This window comes from Mycena indigotica (assembly GCF_014461135.1).
Source record: "Mycena indigotica strain 171206Taipei chromosome Unknown Mind.scaff0009, whole genome shotgun sequence".
NCBI lineage: Eukaryota > Fungi > Basidiomycota > Agaricomycetes > Agaricales > Mycenaceae > Mycena > Mycena indigotica.
In genome coordinates, this window is record NW_023503008.1 from 1,465,555 (window position 1) to 1,488,285 (window position 22,731).

Genomic DNA, 22,731 nt, shown 5'->3' on the forward strand with positions numbered 1-22,731 from the left:
AGTCACGTCACACCAAACTTCTCCAGAGGCCATGACCAGCCTTGTGAGTTCAAGTATACGCCCATTAACGCGTCTAACTGAGTGCTTTCCAGTTTCTGGCCGCCTGTAGGGCGCGCCCTCCGCCTCCTACCCTTCTTTTTTCCAGGTCACTGTCCTCATTACAGGCCAGCCGGTTACGCGTGTCGTTTCGGCCGCCACCACCAACTTCCGTATCCTCTTCCCCGACACTTCGTGTATTATTCTCCCAATCCCGACATATCTCTATTGGTTCTGTTTTCTCTCGCTCAAAACCGACATCCGCACCGTCACCACACGTCGTCGTCGAGATTTCCAAACTGGAAGCTGAAGCAGACATTAACCGCCACGATGTTGGCAAACAAATAACACTCTTCCAAGCCTTGGTCTCGACTAACTTCAAGCAATCATACGAGGTTGTGATTAGCCGGTGGGAGAAAATGTGCGAATTCGTGAGTTGTAAGGTCCTTCCTGGTGATTAGTATAATTTTACCTGGACTGGATAGGACCCAACCTCCCCATTACTGCACTCCTCAGAGGCCTTCCGTCTTTACTTGATATGTTTGGTGAATACAGCTCAACCTGGCTCTGTGTTCCCCGCCATTCGTAGACGGGATGCATTGCTTGCCGCTAACCCTGCGCCCACAACCGTGACGGAGTCAAATAATGCTTCGCCATCAGAGACTTCACAACCTTTGCCTGCAACCCTTTCTGAAAGCCAGATAATTGGTCAATCTGTTTTGGCTGGCGCTGGTCAAGCTGGGGCAAACGGCTCATTCTCTCATCGACTTTCCACCGCTCTTGAATCTCGCGGAGGCCCTGTGGATCCAATTCCAGTGGTTATCCAGCAAAGTCTGAGCGGCCCTTGCATTAATAGCCCGTGCTGAAACATTTTAGATAAATCATGGGGCCAGTCACTCGTCAGATATGTTTTGGGTCTTCTCGTTGGATCTTTCTGTAAGAAAATCGCTATTCTGCACAAAAAAATATAGACTGACCAAATGTAGTCTTCTTGGTTATCTTGTCGGTTTTCTTTGAGAACACTGGACTTATGAAAGTTGGTCCGACGAAGGCGCAATACGAGCCAACGGAAGGAAACTTGGTCAAATTCGGCGATGTCCATGGGGTAGACGAGGCAAAGGAGGTCAGTTTGGTTTGATCTGAGGCCTCGGCGATTGTTCACGCAGACGGGACAGGAATTGCAAGATGTCGTCGAGTTCTTGAAAGACCCGAGCGCTTTCGCATCCCTTGGCGGTAAACTAACAAAAGGTGTCTTGCTTACCGGGTATGAGTGTTCTATCTATACTATCTTGTTGTTCAACTCTCTACAGACCGCCAGGTACAGGGAAGACCATGCTTGCTCGAGCTGTGGCGGGAGAAGCAGGCGTTCCATTCTTCTTCGCGTCGGGGTACGTTGCAGTCTCACGTCATTTTTTCCCTTTCCAAACATATCTAGGTCTGATTTCGAGGAAATGTTCGTTGGAGTAGGCGCCAAACGCGTGCGAGAACTGTTTGCCGCTGCCCGCAAAAAGGACCGCGCAATCATTTTCATAGACGAGTTAGATGCTGTTGGTGGAAAGCGCAGCAGTCGCGACCAGCAATATATGAAGCAAACCCTGAACCAACTGCTTGTTGAGATGGATGGCTTCCAGCAAGCTGAGGGTATCATCGTGATTGCCGCAACTAACTTCCCTGAGAGCTTGGACCAGTAAGCTGCTTATGTCATACTCCTCCCTCGTTTTCCGTTCCTGATTTCTTCAGAGCCTTGGTTCGTCCAGGACGGTTTGATAGGATTATTGCTGTTCCCCTTCCCGATATTCGCGGGCGTGCACAAATACTGCAACACCACATGAAGGGCGTCATTACGGCCAAAGGCAAGCCATTTTTGCACTCGGTTTCTTTTGTGCTGAGTAACGGCGACTAGATGTCGACACTAAAATACTCGCGCGGGGCACTCCGGGCTTCTCTGGTGCCGACTTGCAGAATATGGTCAAGTAAGGGTTTCCCAGTGTTTGCCGCCCGCCATTCAATTTCGTTTCATTTTTAGTCAGGCGGCTATCCAGGCGGCAAAGGAGCATGCTAGTGAGGTTGCGTTGAAGCATCTGGAGTGGGCAAAGGTCAAATAACCCTCAATCGCTCTTATCTTTTGACCCAATATGAACAGGATCGGATTCTCATGGGAGCCGAAGGCAAAAGTCGATTTATCGACCCCAAGAACAAGTTGGCCACGGCCTATCATGAGGTTCGTGTTGGTGGGTACGTCGCCCGCCGTTTGTTAATCTTGACAGGGCGGACACGCACTCGTGGCTCTTTACACAGAAGGTGCAATGCCGTTACACAAAGTGACCTGTCTTCCTCGTGGCCATGCTTTGGGTTATGTGAGTCCAAATCGTGACCAACTTTAGCACGATGTTCACTTGGCTTATCTAGACGTCATTTTTACCTGAAGGCGACCAAACTTCCGTGAGCCTCAAGGAATATTTGGCGAGGATTGATGTTTCCATGGGCGGCCGGGTGGCCGAGGAATTAAGTGAGATGATCTACAAGCGTCTTGTTCACGACTGACAGCTGCTTCCAGTCTATGGAAGTGAACATGTCACTAGTGGCGCTAGCTCGGACATCATGGCGGCAACGAGTACCGCCCGGAGGATGGTTACAGTACGTGGGTCCCCTTAACGCTAACTGTTCCACTCAATCGATTAGAACTGGGGTTTCTCAAAACTTGGGCCTGTTTACTACGACATTCGTGATGGCAACCTGAGCTCACGAATAAAAGACACAATTGAAGAAGAAGTTACCAGGTCAGTTGTGCGGTCGGTTCCGGTTCGCTAGAGTTATCTCATCAACACTGGGCAGTCTTATTCTAGCAGGACAGAGCCGGGCAACGACAATATTATCTTCTCGGATAGAGGAACTTCATCGGGTAATGTTTTCACACTTCATGCGACCTTCGCTCCTTCTAACACTTTGCAGCTTGCACATGCATTGGTAGAACACGAGACGCTGGATTCTGATGAAGTCAAACGCGTTATCAAGGGAGAGCCGATACGAAGCATTACTCAGGTTTTAGAGGACGACCTTTCTCAATCTACTGCTAAAGACTAGTTGTACCCCCCCAACAAAAACCCACTAATTCTGAACCCACAGACCTACGATTTTATCTGATGACCCAAATCGCATGTCTCGGCTGTCCAAGCGAAGAAACGTCGAGCACGTCAGAATATTTAAGTACCAATATTTGGGCGCGCGAATTCTTCCATCAGAAAGCGGGGGGGCGGGAGCTCAGCCCCTGGTCCCCACCTCGCCGCTAAAAAGTTCGAGATGGGGGCGATAGTTGAAGTGGGCAGAGATCGATGAAGTCGAACACATTGCCGACGCCACGAAGAGTTTGGCCTCGAAAGAAAACAAACGAACGGGGAAATGGCGCATGATGAGATCTGAGATGGGCTCGGCGATATATTCACAGGAAAAATAAAATAGGGCCAAAAGAAAATGCCATAAGGCATGGAAAGCACAAATTGTCGCTGAAAACGGCTGGAAGTGGGTGAATCGCCCCCGTGGCCTTCGGACGAGGGACACTTTCGGCAGTTAAAAGAGCTCTTACCGCTTTTCCGTGGAGGCACTCCCAGTCGCCCACCAGAACTCGACAACGACTCGCCCATCTTCTATCCAGTAAATCGCGGGTTGTCTAGCGCCTACAAGGCCCCATACTCAGTCGAAGAAGGTTACTTCCGGGATTAAGACCCATTTCCGCCGACCAGACGGTGGTGCCTCAAGATCTACCTGTGCTCGAACCGAAGGCTATTATGTGTCATAGAATTCTGTATTTCACCAAAGTAAGCCCCCATTGACCGCTCCAGACACAAGTCAACCTTGGAGGTATGTGCAGAGTTCTGAATCATGGCCCATCAACCCGCTCACACAACTCTTTTCGCTCTTTTTGCCTAGCTCACCGCTCCCATTTTTTCAGGCCACGTACTGCGGTCATTCGACCTACTCGGGCGAGGAGACAGTCGACTGCCAGTCGCGATATTGTCGGTTGTCTGGCGCTCACCCTACGTCTTGCACCACATCATCCTGTAGGTGTCGTCGGTGAGTGCTATTAGTTATTGTGTACGATTCTTTGTTTGATCAAGTCAAGGTACTACGGTACGTGTTAGTTGGCGTCCAGCTTGCCTGCCCTCAACGATGCCAAGGCCAACCCGAGAGACTGTATCGAGAGGCAAGTCACAACGCTAGTTGACAAATGAGGCGTCGTTCCTAAGATTAGGTCAACAGAGTGCTTCTTATTGTGCCCAATGCAGCAGCGCGCGAAGATGAACCAAAGGACGGCTTACGAAGAAGAAGCGGCATTGTATTTTTATTTCACCAGTATACCACGCACAACGACTTGTTACGCCCCCCCCATACTTAGAAACTTTCCTCGGAAAGATGATTGATCAATCGCGATCACGTGTCTCTATCATGACTAAGCTACGAGTGAATTCTGAGAGCAATAAACGACGGGTACACGATAGCGATGTGCGTATTGTACAAAAGAGTGAAGATCTTACATTTTTCTTTTGTCATTACATAGTTTCCTCCTTGTCCTCAGATAGCTGTGACGGCTTGAGCATTCCCGGAATCTGCATGGCGGCCTGCCGCTCGGCTTCTTCTTTCCTCTTCAGTTCTGCCTCCTTGTCGTCTCGATAAAGCTCGGCGTTGTCTCCAGAAGAGAACTCCCGCGTTTGGATCAAAAAGTCTCGGACCGTGAGCTTGAACCGATTGGGATCGTTGTGGTGCGTCGCGAGCCCGTCGACGAATTCATGGACATCGGACCTTCATATGCAAGTTTAGAGTAGACCTACGGTGGAGAAATTTGACTTACGCAAGGACATGACCGAATGCATTGCGGAGAAGGTTGTCAGTGTACTCTTTTAGGTACACTAAATTGGAGATGCTCGGATCTGGCACCTGTGAAGGGTCGAATAACTGCGCAGGTATTGGCTCAGTGTCAACGAGTTCAAACATCCGAGCGAGAACGGTGATCTGAAGTTTGAAGCCGCTCTTGTGGTCGGCGTCAGTGAGAACGAATAAGATGTCTTGAACGATGTTGATGAAGAATTGGGAGAAGAATGAGCCCGAAATCTCAGGCGGGGATGATGCAAAGTTGTTAACAACTTCCAGGCAGACTGTAAGGGTTCAGCTGACTGTCCAAACAAGACACCAAACAACGAACTGGTTAACCCCATATCGGCGATATCTCGCACGGTGTGTTTGATGGCCCACATAATGCTGTCCATAAATAATTTGAACTGGGCAGGTTGCAGGCCGAGGAGCGCTACAGATTGTGTCAAAAGCCAGTCGAAAAGTCTCCGGTGACGAACCAGGGAAACATCTGAGATTGACTTCTCGTAATAACTTATATAAGCCAGTGCGATGTTCAGGGAACTCCGTGAAATCCCGGTTTATCATGTCGAGTGTAGGTTGGAAGACAGCGTCGAGCGTAGCAGGAATTTGTAGCGTCAATAGGGACTTGTGAGAGATCAATTAGTGAAAGTTCATAGTCAGAAAAATGGACACGAACAGCCATACGCTTCACAATCACAGCCATTAGATGGAGAACCTCGGCTTCTCGAGCAACCGGGATGTTACTATTGTAGTCGCCGAGAATGGCATCCAGCAGAAGTGGTATGAAGTTCGTATTGACGTTCTCCAAGTCGCTAGCCGCTTGGATGTAGGTTTCCATAAGTTTCAGTACATCCTTCTTAACTGCACGCAGTTGTCGTATGCGGGGGGTCTTACTCGCTACAGCACCTGGAAGGAGCATTCAGTGACAAGAACGAAAGAGCACTTTCACCAACCTTCTTGGGCAATAGACTCGCTTATTGTCGCACTGACTGTCTTGTACAGTCCCAACATGTCGACAAAAATACGCGCAAGCTGGGGAAGATAGAGCGTCCCAATAGATTCACAAGCAGAAACATTGGTCTTGAGAACATTGGAGAGGACTTTGACGTTGTCCAGACTATTGAGAACCTCGAGGCCTTGTGATGCTTGTGCCATCAACGAGTCCCACTGTAACTGCGTAAAAGAAACGAAGTCCCGTGTCGAGTGATGAACTCACAGCGTTATTGGGCAGCTCCATCAAACCAGAAATAAGACGTTCTTGGACTTGTTTATTCGGTTGCGCTGATATGATAGTGCCGACGGCTTGGTAGAATGTGTGGACCTGTGTGACCATAAGTGGTGGGTCGGTAAAGATGGTAAACTAAGACCTGTTGTGCACTCAAGTCGACTGTTATCCGCGAAAGCGATCTCAGAATCTCATCCACGAATGGTTCTGTCTCTCCGCTTTGAACGATGACAAAATGTCTTCGACATTTTTGGGCGATCTTGATGAAAGTATCGCAAGCCATATCTTGCACTCCTAGAAAAGTCGTGCTTAGCTAATGCGATAGGGCATCCAGTCAGCCCTACCTTCGTGTTTCTCGTGCATGAATTCGAACAACTTATTGACGACAGTTTTGAGGAACTTCCAATGAGCCTTGAGGAATCGTGGATATTGCTGGACGATGTACATAATGTCGCTTGCGATCACAGCTTTATTGTCTTTGCCGCGCTGGAAAATGTTTGAGTCATTTGTCAGGAGAAAAAAAGAGGCGAACCTTGAGTTCGACGAGGCCAAGAAGTTCCTTAACCAATCGTGAGCATAGCAGCACGAGACAAAAACACAGTATACCTTGATCACCGTAACGAGGAAGCGTTTCTCCTGCTCTTCACTCATGGTACCAGATATACTGCCAATTGCCCAGCACAGCGAATTGATGTTTTGCCAACTCCATTCACTGCCATCTACTTGCTTGGCGAGCTTTTCTGACAGTATAGTTTCAGTGTCGGACACGTCCAGATGCGTTAGATAGACGAGAACAATTCGCATGGCTTTATAAAGCGCAAGCGTGTCGCCTTCTTTCATGAACTCCCGTACGATCTCGCCCTCATCGTTTTCGACGACAAGAACCTACATAAATTTAGCTTCAAGGGCGAAACGAAGTTGTGGGTTTACCTCCTCTGGCTTCGCCATCCGGGCGATCATCACAAGGCGCAAATTAGATAAGACGGCAGCATACGCGTCTTTGCGCAAGGGAATGCCATCCAAGCGGCCTCCGCTTAGACTCAGACCGACAAGCAGTCCAGCTTCCCCACCAGTGGTGGCCTGCACTTCGTCATACAGTCCAGCAACCAAAAGGGTCCAATACTCCAGACAGATTTTGAAAACTTCTCTTTCTTCCACTTGAGAAATCTTGACCAAGTACATGTGGGCGTTGAGAAGCACTTCCTGGTTTTCTGGGGTCTCCAACGGCCGTAGATGTGCAGAAAGGAAGCTCGTAAGAAATAGAGCAAGGTTGAGTATGAGTTGTTGTGCAGCATCATCCGCCTCGGCATAAGCACTAGCGATGTCAGTAGATGGGGGGAGCATACGGTTAATCGCCGCAAGCGTCATCGAAAACAATACAACGAATTTGCCGTCGTATTCGGGCCCCACTTCGAGTCCAGCAACCGACGCCAAACAATTGAGGGTGACATTTCGGATTTGAGGATCGGGGCTCTCGAGGAAGCGGTTCAAAAGCAGGTCGATGATTTGCGTCTCGAATATGTATCCCAGAGGAATCCAGTTCAGGAAGCGCAATAACGTCTCGAGTGTTGCCCTGATAAGTGATGACTTGTTGGCCTCTTTAAGGACCTCGGAACAGAGCTTAAAGATCTCCGAGAACTCGCCCGACATTTGGTTTTTCAGGTTTTTAGTTTTACTCTGCGTCATTTGTTCCTCAGAAAAGTCAAATATCTCTTCGGATAAACTGCAAGTCAAGTGAGGGAAAATAATGTGATAAGATTGGTTGCGCACAGCTTGAGAATGGCCATGTTGTTTTCACATAATGATAGGTTGACGGTGGAAGATTGAACAAGCTCGGAAATGAAGTTGGGCCAGTTATGTGGCCATTCTTGCTTCAGAACTTGAACTAGAACAAGGTTTAACTTGCTCAGATACGTCCTTCCTCTCCTGAGGGATGCATCATCTGATGCCACCTTGACGGTCTCGCCGACGATGAAATTTCGGATGCCTGAAAGGCAGTTGGATTATTAGACTAGAACGAGAAGGCGACACACCTTGCCTCTGGGCTTCTGGAAGCGTCTTCCACCGTGTGGTAACAAGTCGTTCTAGTATTTGAAGGCCGATGAACTGCATCTCGGTTAGATGAGCGGAAACGAGCGGGTGTTGCTGCTGACTTTGGATTGAGGGAATTCGGACTTTTCGAGAATCTCAGGGACGCGAGTCCATGAGTCTGTGCGGGCCCCATTAGTTGTGGTCTATAACATAGATCCGTAGCGCACCGGGATGTTCTTCGAACTGAGTCAATGCAAGCTGAGCCATTTGTTGCTAGGAATAGTGAGTGAGAGGCTGTTCTCATTGATAACTTCCGCACCTCCTGGCCTGAGCCCGTGTAGAACGATGAGGCCACCCGGTCCAACAATGAGACATCAAATGGTCTCGAGAAATCGAGTAATGCCTCCATGGCTATTGGAATGAACAAGTTTCAGTCACCAGCGATACAACAAGGACGATGCGTGTCGCTGATCAGTGGGAGATCCACGCAGTGGCTCGTCAAGATTGGAAAGTTATTATCGATGAGTGCGTGCACGTCGGCTGGAGTACAGAGTCAACCTCAGGACTGCTGTGACGAGCGTGACATGAAGACATGATCAGTCGTCGCGGTCATTCTTCCAACTCCTCGACTTTCTCGACGCGGCCATGTCTTTTCGATATGCTTTTTCTCGCGTATCGGGGTATTTCAATGCCGCAAGACGCGTCCAAGCTCGTTTAATATCTTCGAGTTCTTATCATTTCCACGTGGCTGCCAGCTGGGCTGCAAAACCACCGTATCCCGCTACTCGCCGGATGAGGCCGTTTAAACCCAACCCAGCTATAGTTTCATGGCGCGACAAAACTTTAACAAAACTCGGGAGCCCGCAAGCAAGCCCAGGAGAAGACTTTTTGTTCACAAGGACACAGGGCCAACGCCTCGTTTTTGGTGTTGCAGATGGTGTTGGCGGTTGGCAAGACCAAGGCGTGGACCCTTCGCTGTTCTCTCAAGCGCTGATGTACTACGCTGACATGCACTCAGTGAATGCGTCGCCGTCAGAGTGCATGAAACTCGCCTATGATTCTGTCTTGAAAGATGACGAGGTGTCCGTAGGTAAATCCCATTGTCATTTTACAGACCCGACTGCTAATCTTCTTTAAGGATCTAGCACTGCTTGTATTCTAAGCCTCGATGCCTCATCTGGCTCTCTCACAACAGCGAAGTACAGTTGATTCTGTTCTACGTATGACATTACTCAGGTGTTGATAGCCTAGGGGACTCTGGCTTCTGTATATACCGAAACTCTACTATATTTTATGCCAGTAGGCCCCAGACACATCATTTTAACTGTCCTCGGTGCGTTTTTAGCGTCCGTCAGGATCATAACGAACAACTAGACAGCCAGTTATCCAAATTGAAGGACAGAAGCTGGGACTTCTCCTCTGACCGTGCTATTGTGGACCATCCTCGTGCCGCGTCTCTTCATGATGAGGCGTTGGCGGATGGGGACATAGTCATCGCCTACGTTGGTGACCCGTTCCAACTATTCGATTTCTCTTGAACACATTCTTACAGACAGATGGAGTCTCGGACAATGTTTGGCCAGGTTAATCACCCTTTCCACGCCTTGTAAATTTATTCTCAACTGTCTAAGCCGAAATTGCCCAAATCTGTGGCTTAGCACTAGATCGGCAGGACTCTGAAGATACCAAGGCGCAACTAATAGCTTCCAGTGTCGTTTATAACGCACGCAAGTTTATGTTCAACCAAAACAGGGTTTCTCCGTTCGAGGCAGAAGCCAGACAACACCACAAAAGAATGCCTGGTGGGGTGCGTGACGATCTCTCCAATTTTTCAACATCTCACCCCCCGCTCAGAAAGTTGACGAGTGTGTGGAATATATTGTGCTATGTGTTTACCAACTATTTCCAGTGCCACAGTTGTTGTTGCTGTTGTCAAGAAAGCAGAGTCTTGACGCTGGTTTTATTCATCTTGTTGGCCCACTACTAGTACATGGCAGTCCTTTCAACGAAACTCTCGATCACCCCCGCGGATGTCAACGGATACTCCTTCAGGGTGACATTATCGTTAGCGTCAATGAACAAGTTTGGTTGAACAAAGATTTTTCGCGCGAGTTTCTTCTTAAGTACCAAGTCGCGCACTTCTGATGTGAATATGTCCATCGGAGTTGTCAGTTCAGTGTAGAATTGACGAGCGCCGGCCCCGTCCGCAGTGCTAGCAGGTGCATATCAGTAACTATACCATCTATGCTTCGCTGGAACTGACCTTTTGCGAACCTGCAAATCGATCAAAAGTTTGCCCATCACGTCTTTGCCATCGGCTAAGACACGATCCCGATCAACCTATCATAGATAAGACGAAAGAGATTAGATCAGATTAGATAATTACCCGAGTGTAAAGATTTTCCAAAGATCCATATGCCCCTCGGACTTCTTCTAAGCGGACAAGCCCAGATTTGAGAAGATGTTGCATGATTCCGAGGCTGTTAATATTGAGTCACATATCAGACGAGAAATGGAATATAACTGACCGAGCTTGCTATTAATGGTGAACAGGTTCAATGATCAAAATTGGAAGGAAACAGGCTCGAACCATGTGTGCTTGGCCATGTTTCTAAGAGTGGGCTCAGCGCATAACCAATGCCGAACACAAATCACTGACCTTGGTCGCTGGGTCGTAAAATTCGAGTGCACGAATGCCTGCCCGTGCCATCAATAGGAAACTGATCACCTGAATATCGGCGATGTCTTTGGGATCCGTGTACTGCAGTCCATGGGTAAGCAAAACGAGAGAAAAGGTATCAGAATCTTACTTTGAATATGCTCAAGATTTCGAGATTGCTCGCAACTTGAAATGTGGTCAGCGTAGAGCAACTCGAAACACGTTATCACCAACGGTAGAGAGCGACGGATTCCCTGAAACCCTTTAATAAGTCATAAAACGGAGATGACCAGTCCTTACGCTCGACATTCCTCCATGGAGGACGAAACTTCACCGAGAACCGAGTCAGGGGTTTGACCCGGACGATACCATGTAGCCCTTGGCTAGTTAGCTGGCGTGGTGCAACCGAGAGCCGCCTTACACAGGTTTTCCGGTCAAAGGGTTGATGATCTGTTTTTCCCTGTGAGCAGCAGCATATATCGATTTTGCTTCACCTACATTTTCAGGGGAGAAGTTCTACGACAAAAAAACGATTGAACGAGCAATGAACAAGCCTGTGAATCTCTACCTTCGTTCCGTCTGCGTATTCTTGGAACAATTTCCCGCTACCGTGTCCAAGGAGCTCGTGGTTAGCCACTTGAAGTTCAAATGCGCGGGAGTCCCATTCGTTGTACAGTGCCGCATCGTCTGGGTGAATGAAGGTGAGCTCTTCTCCGGGAGCTTTTGCTGCAAGAATGTTGGCCAAGCTGACATTCTTAAACCCTGTTCCGACTATTAGACCGAGTTGAGGCCTTTCAAGTGGGAAGCAAACCAAGTGTTTCTCGGATCTCGTAATAATTAGGAATCTATATCGTCTTGATCAGAGCTCATTCAAGGTCACAGTGTTTGGTCGTTGACATTGATACCAGCAGGGATTCCACCAGTTGCAAATGATACAACTTCAAGAGCCGTGAAATCGGGCTTGCGGAACGTATCGACTTCGAAGTCCGGTCCCCAGGCGAGTGACTTGAGTGGATTCGGTTAGGCAGTGCACTTACTGATGATTGGGTAAATCACCTCAATGAAGTGCGGGGCATTGTCAACCAGCTTTTCATACTTGGCACTCAATTGTTTGTTGACGATGGCAGTAAAACCTAGTAAGAGTGAGCTTACACCGCAAGATAAGGTAGGTTTTATTCCACACCTTCCCATTCCGCTCGCCCACCATATGGGTCGAGGTAAGTTTCGATGAACTAACGTAGTCAAAAATTAAAGAACACAAATAATTTCTCGAGGCGCACTCCGATATAGCTCTCAACAACTGGTCCGATGTCCTAAAACAAACTTGAGACTCAAGTAAGATCCAACAACCAAGGTGTTACCTGAACCCAGTGTCTTGACGCTTCTTTGTGCGCCTCAATCGAGCCTGTTTTGAACGACTGAGAAAGGTCTTATGTTGAGAGCTCTAGCCACTGGCAAGAAAAAAAAACTAATACCTTGATGTAACCCTCAATCATGTTAGTCTGGACATGCCTAAGTATTTGCCCTAACAAGACAACTTACTCTACCTGGTGCTCGTTCCGCGTCCATTTCTTAGCCTGCTCGAGATACGTGATGGCTTTTTCCTAGAGGAGCAGACATATCGCCATATTTGATCGTCAGACTGGCGTTCTGACCAAGATCGACAGTCTTTTCAAGTTCCGGCTGGGTGTCTGCTGAGGCAATAAGGAGGGTGAAGCTTGTGTCAGTGTCTTTCTTCACACTGCGAGCGGGTCATAAATCTGTCGCGGACGCGCAAGGGTACCTACCGGGTGTTGAAGAGGTCGATGCTCAATTTCTCTGTTGCCGCTTGAATGCTCGCAACCTCCTCGTCTGTGATGACCTCGCCCAGGTAGTAGTTGGATATATGGCCTTGCTTTGGTTTGCCGATCGAGGTCGTGTCCTCTGGAGTGGTTGAATAAATGTGTTCTTTCAACTACACACCGAAATCAGCAAAGAGACATCAAGTTAGGTCGGCGTACACTCTTCCAGAGGCTTGATGCTTTGGTTGCATTGGCGGACGCATTAACGACGGATTCAAAGTGTTGGGCATCAGCTCGTGGGATGATTTTTGTGAAGCCAAAGCTCTTGAAATTGACCAGGTTACTCAGTGTCTGACAGAGTGGTGAGGGAGGTCGACCAAGTGATTGAGTAATATCGCACCTGTGAAGCGTATTGAACTAGTTCTTCAAAGATTTCGTCCGAAACAGCGGCTTTTTGTTGTAACAGGGCCAAGTCTGCGAGTTTGCCATCCGGAGTACTGAAGGTGGCGATCAAAAGATCGTATAGGTCAACTGCTTGAGGAGTCCATTGGCTCTGAAGTATTCGGGCGCCTGCCCAGGAGGCTTGCGTAAGATAGTACGTGTAGCGTTTCTCGACGTCGCTAGTTAGCTAACTCAGTCTCTTGCGTCTAATATTATGATCCAGACGGCGCACCTCAGAAGATCAAAACTCTGCTTCACTTCAAGGCTACACAACGGGGGAGCTTTGTCTGCCAAGAACTTTGAAGCAGTAGACGCCATTCGAAATGCAGACTGGGAAGGGGAGGGAAGATGTGCCAATCGGTGAAGCACGCGTGTTCCAAATCGGAGCATGAGGTCACGAGACTACGACAAAAATATAGACTACTCATCATCGACTCAATCGCTGATAATTTTTCTGGATATCTGACCATTCTTCGCGCATCATAGTACTCGATGGAGCGTTGAGATTTCCTGCCCAACTCAAAGCCCGAGTGTAATAGGAAAGCGCCAAAGCTGAGTCCATCTTTTCAGTCAATCTTCCCATCAAATTCCATGAAAGGGCAGCACTTCGCTGAGCTTCTCCCAACAAACGCCGGGCTGGTAGTTGAAGATGATCGTTGTCCGCGTACTGAGGAAGGAGGGACTCAATTGTGCTCGGCGTCATCTCATCTCGTATTGGTGTCCCAACTAAGGCGAAAGCCACCCTTTCGGAGGAATGAGCAGCATTTTCCAAGTGTTGCAACGATTCAGAAGGAGGGCGACGCTGAGCGTAGCTGACTTCAGCAAGATGAGAAGAGAGGATAGCTGATCTTTGTAGGAGTGTTAGATAGTGTAGCGATTGTGCAGGAGTTGTCGAAGCAAGCGACTGTGGCGTCTCGATGGAACGGAGAATTTCTAAGCCACTGAGCTCGATTTTGCGGGCTGCTTTGAGCTGATTGGTCGTTGCATAGTGGGCTGAAAGGGAGACTAGAGTCAATGCAACTATCCGCTGAGCGGCTGGTGTGGAAGGAGGAGTAATTGGCACGCCATCTTTGAAAGGAGCATTCCCGCCGGCAAGTTGCAACGAGCGAGTCCACCAATTCAGCGCGTCCTTCTGGCCTAGTCTGCCAAAGATATTGCCGAGCTTGTATGCAGTGCGTGCTGCCTGGATCCCCACTCCTCCTTGCATTTCCCAAATTCTTTCGTAGCAGTCTTTGGACTGGACAAGGCCATTCTGTCCCAGTTTTCCCAAAGCTTCGGCGTGTTGGATGAGAAGGGCAACAAGCGTCGATGGGTTGGGTGGCGGATGTGCTTCAACGAGAGAGATCAAACTTGCAACATCATCAATGAAGGATAACTTTGCGTAACAACTTGGAATGGACAAACCTGCGTAACGCTGTTTCACTCTGTTGGTACATGGCATCGACCACATTTTCACCCGACTCCAAAGAGGGGCTCGAATCGGGAAGTCGGTGAGACAATATCCAAGCCTCGCGGATGGCATTTTTTATGTTTCCGCTCAGCTCGTCGTCCATTGGCCATTCATCATTGTCTGCGTTCCATTCCCATTGTAGCACATCTGGATCAACAACCGTGGCTCGGCGCTTCAAGAGATCTTGCGCATAGTGGTGGGTGGCTCTGTCAGTGAGCAGGATTCCAGTACCAATCTAGATTTGACGCTCAGCATGACGAGTGAATGCACAGAATGAGTACACACAGCCAATAAACCAACAGCAGATGCTCCAACGAGAAGCTGAACTTTGCCGACACGCACACCGGACAGGCGCAACGTTGAAGCAAAGCGCCTCGAAATTACAGGGAAGTTATGTGGTCGCGGTCCGCGTCGAAGCAGTAACATCACAGTCACGCGATCTGTGTTTGCTTCAAGCCACTAAATCACCGCACTTGTTCTCGCATTCCGCAAATCCACTTTTTCGCCGCGTTTTTTTTATTACAGTGGAACAAACACTCCGGTTCATTCTCAGACTCCAACTGGAAGAGGCGTTTCACAACTGACAGACTAATGTTTAAGGCTATTCTGCCTTTTTTTGACACGGGCGTCTATCGACCACAAGGCACAATCGCGGCTTCTTCACTCTCACATCGCCTTCTATCTGTCCAGAACTGTCAATCCAGAGCCCAACGGAATGTTTTGCCGTGCGGCGTCTCTTAAGGTAGCACTGCAAGTCTAGACTTGGGCTCCCACTCGCTGCATGTTGTCCTTGGTCGCTTGCCTCGTCCTAGGCGTCACACGGGGACTAGCAGCGTCCTCTCCAACGCCTACGGTGGATAAGACCTCCTTTGTCTCCGCCAAAGGCACAGCTTTCCAGGTCAATGGCAGGTCGGTCCCAGGTGATACAGAAAAACGCCAATATTGAAGTATATAATCTAGCGATTTCCGGTTTGTGGGGACTTCCGCATACTGGCTCCCGGCGTTGAACAGCGACGAGGACGTCGATTTCGTTCTGGGGAACATCTCTCAAGCCAATATCACAGTGGTCAGAACATGGGCATTCAATGGTAAGAAAGTCTCCTTCATACGGGTGACTCCCGCTGCATGGAGAGAGTGTTCCGCCCACCTACTGCAAACCCTGACCACCGATACATTATAGATGTCTCCGTGATCCCTGAAAATGGCACCTGGTTTCAATTACTGGCTAATTCAACGGCCACCTTGAACATGAACGAAACGAATGGGATACCGAAGCTTGATCGAGTGCGTGTATTGAGACCTCCTCATTAGATCTGATTGTCCATAGATTCTCTCGCTAGCCCAAAAGCACGGAATTTATGTCCTACCCGTCCTCACGAACAATTGGAATCCATTACCAAGCGACAACCTGACTAGTAGTTCCACTGATAGTCCTTTTTCCCGTCGTGATGTCGCAACGAACAACAGCCTGCCGCGAAACTATCTCTCAAATGATTACGGCGGAATAGTGAGTGAACGTGCGTTAGGCAACTCAAGTTGAACAGTTTATAGGATGCCTACGTCCGAGCTTTCAATGCAAGCTCTCACGACGCCTTCTACACGGACCCGAATATCATTGCTGCTTTTGAGAACTACACGACAACTTTGGTTAAGCGGTTTGTTAATAGCACTACGCTGCTTGCGTGGGAAATAGCCAACGATCCACGGTGCGCTCTTTTTGGCATGGTCATTCGACCTCTCATTACTTATAGATGTAACTCCTCCATATCAGCTGCACCCACTTGCAACACGAACACGATAACTAGTTGGCATAACAGGTCTGAAGCATAACTTTGTCCCAATGCCCACTGATATCGTGCATAGAATCGCCAACCTGATTGCAGGTATCGACAGTAACCACTTGATCTCGGCTGGGACAGCTGGATTCTTCTGCCCGGTGGGCAACCCCCAGTGCCCGAAACTATTCCAGCAAGTCAACACTCCTCCGCCATCACAGCCTTCAGCCGCGCCACAACGCCGAAAAATCAGAAGTAAACCACTCACGGAGAAGCGTGTTTTACAAGACCGGAAGGAGAGGCAGAAGAAGAATCGAGCCCTTAAATTGAAGTCCTCACCTTCGACTGATGGCGTTAGAGTGCGAGGAAGATGGATCTCCACCCCCACTCGAAGACAAGACGACACGGGCGTTGGTTCTGCTTTGTTCGGTTGCTTGCTTGCACTTTTGAAGGTGACTAACTAGCCACGCACAGTGATGGCTCCAGCGGTGTTGACTCGGAAGACATCTTATCTGTGGGTAATGGAAAGTCCAACAAATCCTATGTCTGATCCAACGTCTGTAGATAGCAAACATTGGATTTTCAAGTTTCCAGCTCTTCCCTGATCAAAATCAGTATGGCGCCGACGATCCCAATTTGTCCGCTTTCAACAACACATTGCAAGCTGGGCTAAACTGGATCAAGCAGCACGCTGAGAGCGGCCAAATGTTTGCTGGTCTTTGTCCCGGATTAATGCAGCTTGTTGACCCTCTTCAAGGTTTGGAAAACCTATCGTGCTTGGTGGTTTTGGACTCGTCACTCAGAACAATGCACCGTCATTCGTGCCATTCAATACAACCATTGCTCCCTTCGCAAATGATCAAATTGGTACGCATGCCCAAAGCCTTGTCATTTTAAAGACCATATTTTCTCAGGAAATATATCCTTGGTACCTGGTGTGCTCCCATTTGGAGTCACTGACTCGCAGCAAGATGACGCCTATTCGCAATGGCTGCAACAGGGCGTCATCAGCGGCCTCGCGGGGATGATTCAGTATCAGGTCAGGGCTTTCTTATGCATAGTTGCCCATCTGAACTCGGGGACTAGTGGAGTCAAGGCAATCTCACAGCTGTGAATGGAACTGCCATTATTCCTTCAATATCGGAGAATGGAGTGGTGACTGAGAATGGGGAAACTGCCGTTACAAATGAGAATGGAATTTCTCCGATAGACGGCTACGGGAGTGCGGGGCAAGCTCAGGCAGATATCCAAGGGACACTTTCGATTACCGCTCAGAAGTTCGCACCAGACGGATAGTGATTAGGACTGTAAACTACATTATTTTTCATAAAGTTGGAACCCGTCGTTGGATAGCACTTTGTGTTGTGAGGGTCACGCGTGTGTCACGCGTGCGCGCGTCTTGTGAATGAAGTTCACGATTGACGATTTACCTGTCTGTTCTACCAATTGCTTTGTTCAATATTCGACTTATTCTTCCAGGTCATTTTTCCTTATGACCGTATTTACCCAGGTGCTATAAGAAAGACGCGTTTACCAGCATCCGCTTACCTCCGAATGAAGAGCAATATGCCTACATGTGCGATCTCAAACGCGCCCTGGACGCTACGGTATTCCTAAGCCTATTCGAAAAGATCCAAACCGCGAACTTTTTGTAGGGTCACTGTGTGTTAGAAATGCCCTCAGGCACTGGAAAGACGGTCTCGCTATTGTCTCTCATTGTATCTTACCAGCAGGTCTGTTTCATGTCTCATTCCCCTTGCTTTAGCTAATGCCAAAAAGTTCTATCCAACGAAACGAAAGCTCATATATTGTTCCCGTACGGTCCCTGAGATCGAGAAAGCATTGGCCGAACTGAAGAGGCTGGTCGCATATCGCGTCGAGTGTGCAGAGACTGAGGAGGAAAAGCAAAAAGAGCGCAGTTTCATGGGTCTTGGACTGACAAGTCGCAAGAATTTGTGCATTCACCCAGAAGTGGGTGACACTTCGTTCTTCGCGTCTCTCACCAAGCCCTTTTAGGTCGCCAAAGAAAAGAAGGGGAAGGTGGTTGATGCGAGGTGCAGGGACTTGACGAATGCCGTGGCATGCGAGAAGGGTCGAGCAAACCCTGGCTCTGTTCCACTTTGTGACTGGCACGAAGTAAGTCGCGCGTCGTTTTGTTCAGTTCGAAAGGTTGACGGTGTTTCCAGACCCTCGGGCAATTAGAGCCAGGAAATCTCATCCCTGCGGGTATTTGGACGCTCGCAGATGTTCTCGAGTACGGAAGGGAGAAAGGAATCTGCCCGTACTTTACTGTTCGGCGAATGGTGTGTCGAAACCATCTCTGTTGGCAACAAACTCAAAAAAAAATTGTGGCAGATGCCCTTCGTCGACGTCATTATCTACTCCTTCCATTACCTCCTCGACCCAAAAGTCGCAGAGCAAGTATCAAAAGAGCTGTCCAAGGACGCCATTGTTGTATTCGATGAAGCGCACAATATCGACAACGTTTGTATCGAGTCATTAAGCATCGACTTAACACGTCCCATGTTGGACTCGGCAGGAAGGAGTATAACTAAATTGGGAGAGAAAATCGAAGAGTATAGCCCGACCTTACTTCTGCAAACGAGTCGTGTGATATTCTCTGCAGAATTAAAACAAAGGATGCCTCCAAGCTTCAGGAAGAGTATGCGAGACTAGTGGATGGACTAAGGGATCCCGCAGCCGAAGAAACCGAGGACGCCTTCATGTCGAATCCATGTGCGTCTCAACTTGCAACTCTGACCCGTCATTGATGAGTGTTATCCCATAGTATTGCCAGATGACCTACTGGACGAAGCTGTCCCTGGCAATATTCGAAAAGCTGAGCACTTCGTCGCGTTCCTCAAACGCTTTGTCGAGTATCTTAAAGTAACTCAGCATTTCCTCAACTATTAGACGACTTATTCTCGCTAGACTCGAATGCGGGTACTCCATGTTGTGGCCGAAACCCCATTATCGTTCCTTCAACATTTGAAGGATATAACCTATATCGAGCGTCGCCCATTGAGGCAAGTATTCCCCCAAGTAGTTGATTCTCAAGTTAATTCAGCCCAGATTCTGCGCCGAGCGCCTCCAATCCCTTATCAGGACGCTCGAGCTCAGTCGGTTGGATGAATACTCAGCACTACAAAAAGTCGCCAGCTTCGCGACCCTTGTTTCTACTTATGAGAAGGGTTTGTACCGCATCTCTCTTTCTATTTTGCTGACTTCTTTTCCATAGGATTCCTCCTCATTTTGGAGCCTTTTGAAACAGACAACGCATCAGTACCTAACCCCGTCTTCCACTTCACGTTCGTTCAACATGCCACCATTTAATATGCTGACTGCTGCTAGTTGCCTCGATCCCTCATTGGCGATCCAACCCGTATTCGAGCGCTTCAGTAGTGTTGTGATCACCTCGGGAACCATTTCCCCACTCGACATGTATCCCAAAATGCTTCAATTCGATCCTGTTGTTCAAGAAACATACCCTATGACTCTGACACGAAATGCATTTTTGCCACTCGTACGTCTTTGCGACCACTTCTCAGCGTCTCTGATGAGCAAAGGTCATCACCCGTGGTAGCGACCAGGTCGCAATAAGCTCTCGATTCGAAGTCAGGAACGATCCTGCGGTCGTCCGTAATTTTGGCAGCATTCTGGTCGAGTACAGCAAGATCGTACCAGATGGTATTGTTGCTTTCTTTCCTAGCTATCTTTACATGGAATCCATCGTTGCGGCTTGGAACGATATGGCAGGTGCATTTTCAAGGCTTTATTTTGGCTAACAGTCGTTCGTTCAAGGGCATTCTGAATGAGGTTTGGAAGAATAAGCTCATCTTTGTTGAGACTCCCGACGCAAATGAAACAAGTATCGCCCTGGAAAACTATCGAAGGGCGTGCGACAACGGACGAGGTGCTGTCCTCTTGTCTGTCGCGCGAGGAAAGGTGTCAGAAGGAATCGATTTTGACCACAACTACGGTAGAGCGGTCATTATGTTTGGGTTAGTTGGCTTCCAAGTCCCCTACTGTCTTCCCATTGATTTTTTATAGGGTACCATACCAGTACACGGAGAGCCGTATACTCAAAGCCCGTCTCGAATATCTTCGTGACGCATACCGAATTCGAGAGTCTGAATTTTTGGGCTTCGACGCGATGCGCAACGCAGCTCAATGCGTTGGGCGTGTCCTACGGGGTAAGACGGATTGGGGACTGATGGTGTTTGCAGACAAAGTATGTCCTAGAGCTTGACCTTTCAGGAGAGATACTTATGATGTTAACACCAGCGATTCGCCCGAGCAGACAAACGCGCGAAACTACCTCGATGGATTAATCAATACATCACAGAGACCGCTGCAAATCTTTCGACTGATATGGCCTTGACGCTCTCCAAGCTCTTTATGCGGGGCATTTCGCAGAACCCAGAGGAAAATCAGACGGGCATATCGCTTTGGACTTTGGAGGATGTGTTGCAGGCACAGACAAAACAAAGAGCGTTGGCCACAGAGGAAGCAGACGAGGACGAGTATGGTCATGATGGAATAACCGATGAAATGCTCGTCGATTTGGATATTTAGTTTACTTTTTACCCCACTTTGTCCAGTCGAATAAAGCTGCTTTCTTCTTCGATTGAGCGACGGGTCTGGGTTTCGGCTCTGACCCCGGCGGCAATGTGGGTGCGGTAATGCTTGTAATGGGTTTCAAGGGCTTTCCAATAGGGGATTGTTGTGCGAGTTCTTCCTTGGGTTTCCTACGGAAGGGATTTGCCGGTAAGCCGGATGCAAACATCGACGTCTTTGCTTGGGTTGTTGCATCGCTTTCTTTTTTCTGTCGTTTCCGGGCCACAAGTTCATTGGCAAAGTCGGCCATTTCGGCCATCTTTCGCTTTGATGCAGCAACTTTTACTATTTCCACTGGTTGGCGCGGCCTGGTTGGCGGACGCATACTAGCCAGATCGCTCCAAGGGGGAGGATCGCGATAGAGCATCAGAGAGATGTCTTCCTTCCAATTCGAGTTCAGGGTATATTCATGCACATGTGAGGTGTAACTCTTTGTGAGCGTTGTTGAAGAACGACGACCAACGCCATAGAAAGAGGCGATTCGGCGCACTGTAGCCTCGGTTGACAACTCTTCCGTTGCTATCTGCTGTTGCAACAGCCGGTCCGTCGGCTTGTGTCGGTGATCGAAAAGTGACAGTCGGCGACGGCACCTAGCACAATCGCAGCTGTACGGGTTGTGATCGGTTTCACGTCCACCATCCGGATCATTCGACAGCTGGGCGGTCGAGTGTACAGAGTACTGACCCGTATCTGGATGCAGTGTAACGCAAACGTCGTCAATGGTCGATTTACGGGAGGGGAGGGGAATTGTTGGCAGGGGAGCGTAATACAGAGTGTTAACCTTGAGGATAAATATATTTGGTGACGAGAAGACAGACGGGGTTTCACGCAGGGAATCTATCACTGTGTGCAGAGGTGTTGGATGGAACAGTGCACGTCGATTTCCTGGTGAAGGCTTGAAGGTAGGGAGGAAAGCCTTGGAGCTACACCGTGTACCCCTCAAATCTACAGACTAATCAGGCACTACGGAAAATATAACTGTTGGACATACCCAATAAAGATAGTAGAGGAAACGAGGACAGATGAGGCAAAATTTTGTTGTCGATTGCCTTGCAGTTTCGACAACGCAAAACGCGAAGACACCATGGACCCCTTTGTTCTGCCTCACTCCAGAGTACAGTTCCAGCGAGGACTCTGATGGCGTGCGAGGAAATATTTGGAGCTCCACTCACATCTAATGCACAAAGTGAATGAAGTCGCTTGAGTTCAACGATGGTGGCATCTGTCAATTCTCGACAACCCGGAAGCTCGAGAATTGTGACGAGCGAGAAATTAGGCGTGGAAGGAAGCTGAAGCGCTGGAAGATGCTCATCCGCTAATGGGATGGAATAACAAGTAAATGACGCGGGTAGATTGTCGTATATTTGCACGATGGTGCACCATAGTCGGGGGTCAACAAGTGCCCAGTCGAATTCAGATGGATCCAGTGGTATGAGAGACCGAAGAATATCTTCGTCTTGAGAAGATTTTGGAGGTCTGTAGGTGAGTCGAATGTTGCCTATAGCTGCTACTTGATCTGGAAACTGAGCAAGTTTGTGAAGGCAAAACCACACGAGGGAAGGAGTATATGGTAGTTTTCTTGGCATGGCAAGAAGCGTATAGGGCCCAAGAGTGCATTTTGACGCGTGAATGGAGGTTGGGAGAGACGCGTCCGGAGCACCCAGTGTGATGGCGGTGGAAGGCATGATGAGAAGTCATTGATGACGATATTGATGTCTGATGTGATTGATGATCTGGAGGATATTTGTAACACAACGACAAGCACTTCGATTCGACCGTTGCCCTCCCCTTCCCTTCTTAGCCCGGCGCACCCTCCCTCTTGAACACAGTCCTTTCGTTTACCCTCC

General features: G+C 48.7%; 7 protein-coding genes across 7 annotated transcripts; 3 read left to right on the top strand and 4 right to left on the bottom strand.

The window, feature by feature from the left end:
• Positions 1 to 22: 22 nt before the first annotated feature.
• Positions 23 to 3,120, top strand: MIND_01031700 (ATP-dependent peptidase; the record flags this gene model as incomplete). The annotated part of the gene is made up of 18 exons (XM_037366905.1): positions 23 to 43; positions 93 to 467; positions 522 to 867; positions 913 to 972; positions 1,023 to 1,159; positions 1,212 to 1,300; positions 1,347 to 1,424; positions 1,472 to 1,723; positions 1,777 to 1,909; positions 1,940 to 2,025; positions 2,063 to 2,132; positions 2,180 to 2,257; positions 2,304 to 2,393; positions 2,446 to 2,545; positions 2,594 to 2,673; positions 2,719 to 2,816; positions 2,872 to 2,938; positions 2,989 to 3,120. The coding sequence occupies exons 1-18, from the start codon at positions 32 to 34 to the stop codon at positions 3,118 to 3,120; spliced, it is 2,283 nt and encodes a 760-aa protein (XP_037216299.1). The 5' UTR covers positions 23 to 31.
• A 1,463-nt stretch (positions 3,121 to 4,583) lies between these two features.
• Positions 4,584 to 8,570, bottom strand: MIND_01031800 (Importin N-terminal domain-containing protein; the record flags this gene model as incomplete). The annotated part of the gene is made up of 17 exons (XM_037366906.1): positions 4,584 to 4,833; positions 4,883 to 5,186; positions 5,234 to 5,335; positions 5,382 to 5,529; positions 5,582 to 5,811; positions 5,859 to 6,072; positions 6,122 to 6,226; positions 6,273 to 6,424; positions 6,475 to 6,616; positions 6,663 to 6,689; positions 6,737 to 7,015; positions 7,061 to 7,853; positions 7,901 to 8,117; positions 8,164 to 8,236; positions 8,284 to 8,339; positions 8,389 to 8,434; positions 8,481 to 8,570. 17 exons carry the CDS (start codon positions 8,568 to 8,570, stop codon positions 4,584 to 4,586), a joined length of 3,228 nt encoding a protein of 1,075 aa, XP_037216300.1.
• Positions 8,571 to 8,806: 236 nt separating this feature from the next.
• MIND_01031900 (Protein phosphatase) lies at positions 8,807 to 10,306 on the top strand (the record flags this gene model as incomplete). The annotated part of the gene is made up of 7 exons (XM_037366907.1): positions 8,807 to 9,251; positions 9,300 to 9,360; positions 9,408 to 9,494; positions 9,540 to 9,663; positions 9,714 to 9,744; positions 9,793 to 9,968; positions 10,016 to 10,306. 7 exons carry the CDS (start codon positions 8,807 to 8,809, stop codon positions 10,304 to 10,306), a joined length of 1,215 nt encoding a protein of 404 aa, XP_037216301.1.
• Positions 10,145 to 13,432, bottom strand: MIND_01032000 (Dipeptidyl peptidase 3; the record flags this gene model as incomplete). Its single annotated transcript, XM_037366908.1, has 25 exons — positions 10,145 to 10,373; positions 10,425 to 10,501; positions 10,548 to 10,641; positions 10,690 to 10,697; positions 10,752 to 10,772; positions 10,821 to 10,922; positions 10,972 to 11,006; positions 11,055 to 11,074; positions 11,121 to 11,198; positions 11,242 to 11,270; positions 11,319 to 11,336; positions 11,389 to 11,582; positions 11,632 to 11,665; positions 11,718 to 11,825; positions 11,877 to 11,953; positions 12,004 to 12,052; positions 12,101 to 12,133; positions 12,182 to 12,238; positions 12,296 to 12,322; positions 12,368 to 12,417; positions 12,476 to 12,561; positions 12,608 to 12,774; positions 12,821 to 12,952; positions 13,002 to 13,221; positions 13,275 to 13,432. 25 exons carry the CDS (start codon positions 13,430 to 13,432, stop codon positions 10,145 to 10,147), a joined length of 2,103 nt encoding a protein of 700 aa, XP_037216302.1.
• Positions 13,433 to 13,469: 37 nt separating this feature from the next.
• On the bottom strand, positions 13,470 to 14,918 carry MIND_01032100 (uncharacterized protein; the record flags this gene model as incomplete). Its single annotated transcript, XM_037366909.1, has 3 exons — positions 13,470 to 14,391; positions 14,447 to 14,727; positions 14,778 to 14,918. 3 exons carry the CDS (start codon positions 14,916 to 14,918, stop codon positions 13,470 to 13,472), a joined length of 1,344 nt encoding a protein of 447 aa, XP_037216303.1.
• Positions 14,919 to 15,273: 355 nt separating this feature from the next.
• On the top strand, positions 15,274 to 20,842 carry MIND_01032200 (Helicase ATP-binding domain-containing protein; the record flags this gene model as incomplete). Its single annotated transcript, XM_037366910.1, has 28 exons — positions 15,274 to 15,401; positions 15,453 to 15,580; positions 15,628 to 15,776; positions 15,820 to 15,999; positions 16,044 to 16,198; positions 16,244 to 16,309; positions 16,356 to 16,691; positions 16,742 to 16,781; positions 16,832 to 16,974; positions 17,025 to 17,134; positions 17,182 to 17,306; positions 17,354 to 17,544; positions 17,778 to 17,874; positions 17,923 to 18,000; positions 18,047 to 18,238; positions 18,284 to 18,403; positions 18,454 to 18,570; positions 18,623 to 18,929; positions 18,968 to 19,003; positions 19,056 to 19,153; positions 19,199 to 19,297; positions 19,335 to 19,458; positions 19,506 to 19,575; positions 19,619 to 19,790; positions 19,834 to 19,959; positions 20,024 to 20,268; positions 20,318 to 20,498; positions 20,552 to 20,842. The coding sequence occupies 28 exons, from the start codon at positions 15,274 to 15,276 to the stop codon at positions 20,840 to 20,842; spliced, it is 4,104 nt and encodes a 1,367-aa protein (XP_037216304.1).
• Position 20,843: 1 nt separating this feature from the next.
• Positions 20,844 to 22,569, bottom strand: MIND_01032300 (uncharacterized protein; the record flags this gene model as incomplete). The annotated part of the gene is made up of 2 exons (XM_037366911.1): positions 20,844 to 21,829; positions 21,876 to 22,569. 2 exons carry the CDS (start codon positions 22,567 to 22,569, stop codon positions 20,844 to 20,846), a joined length of 1,680 nt encoding a protein of 559 aa, XP_037216305.1.
• Between the last annotated feature and the right edge of the window lie 162 nt (positions 22,570 to 22,731).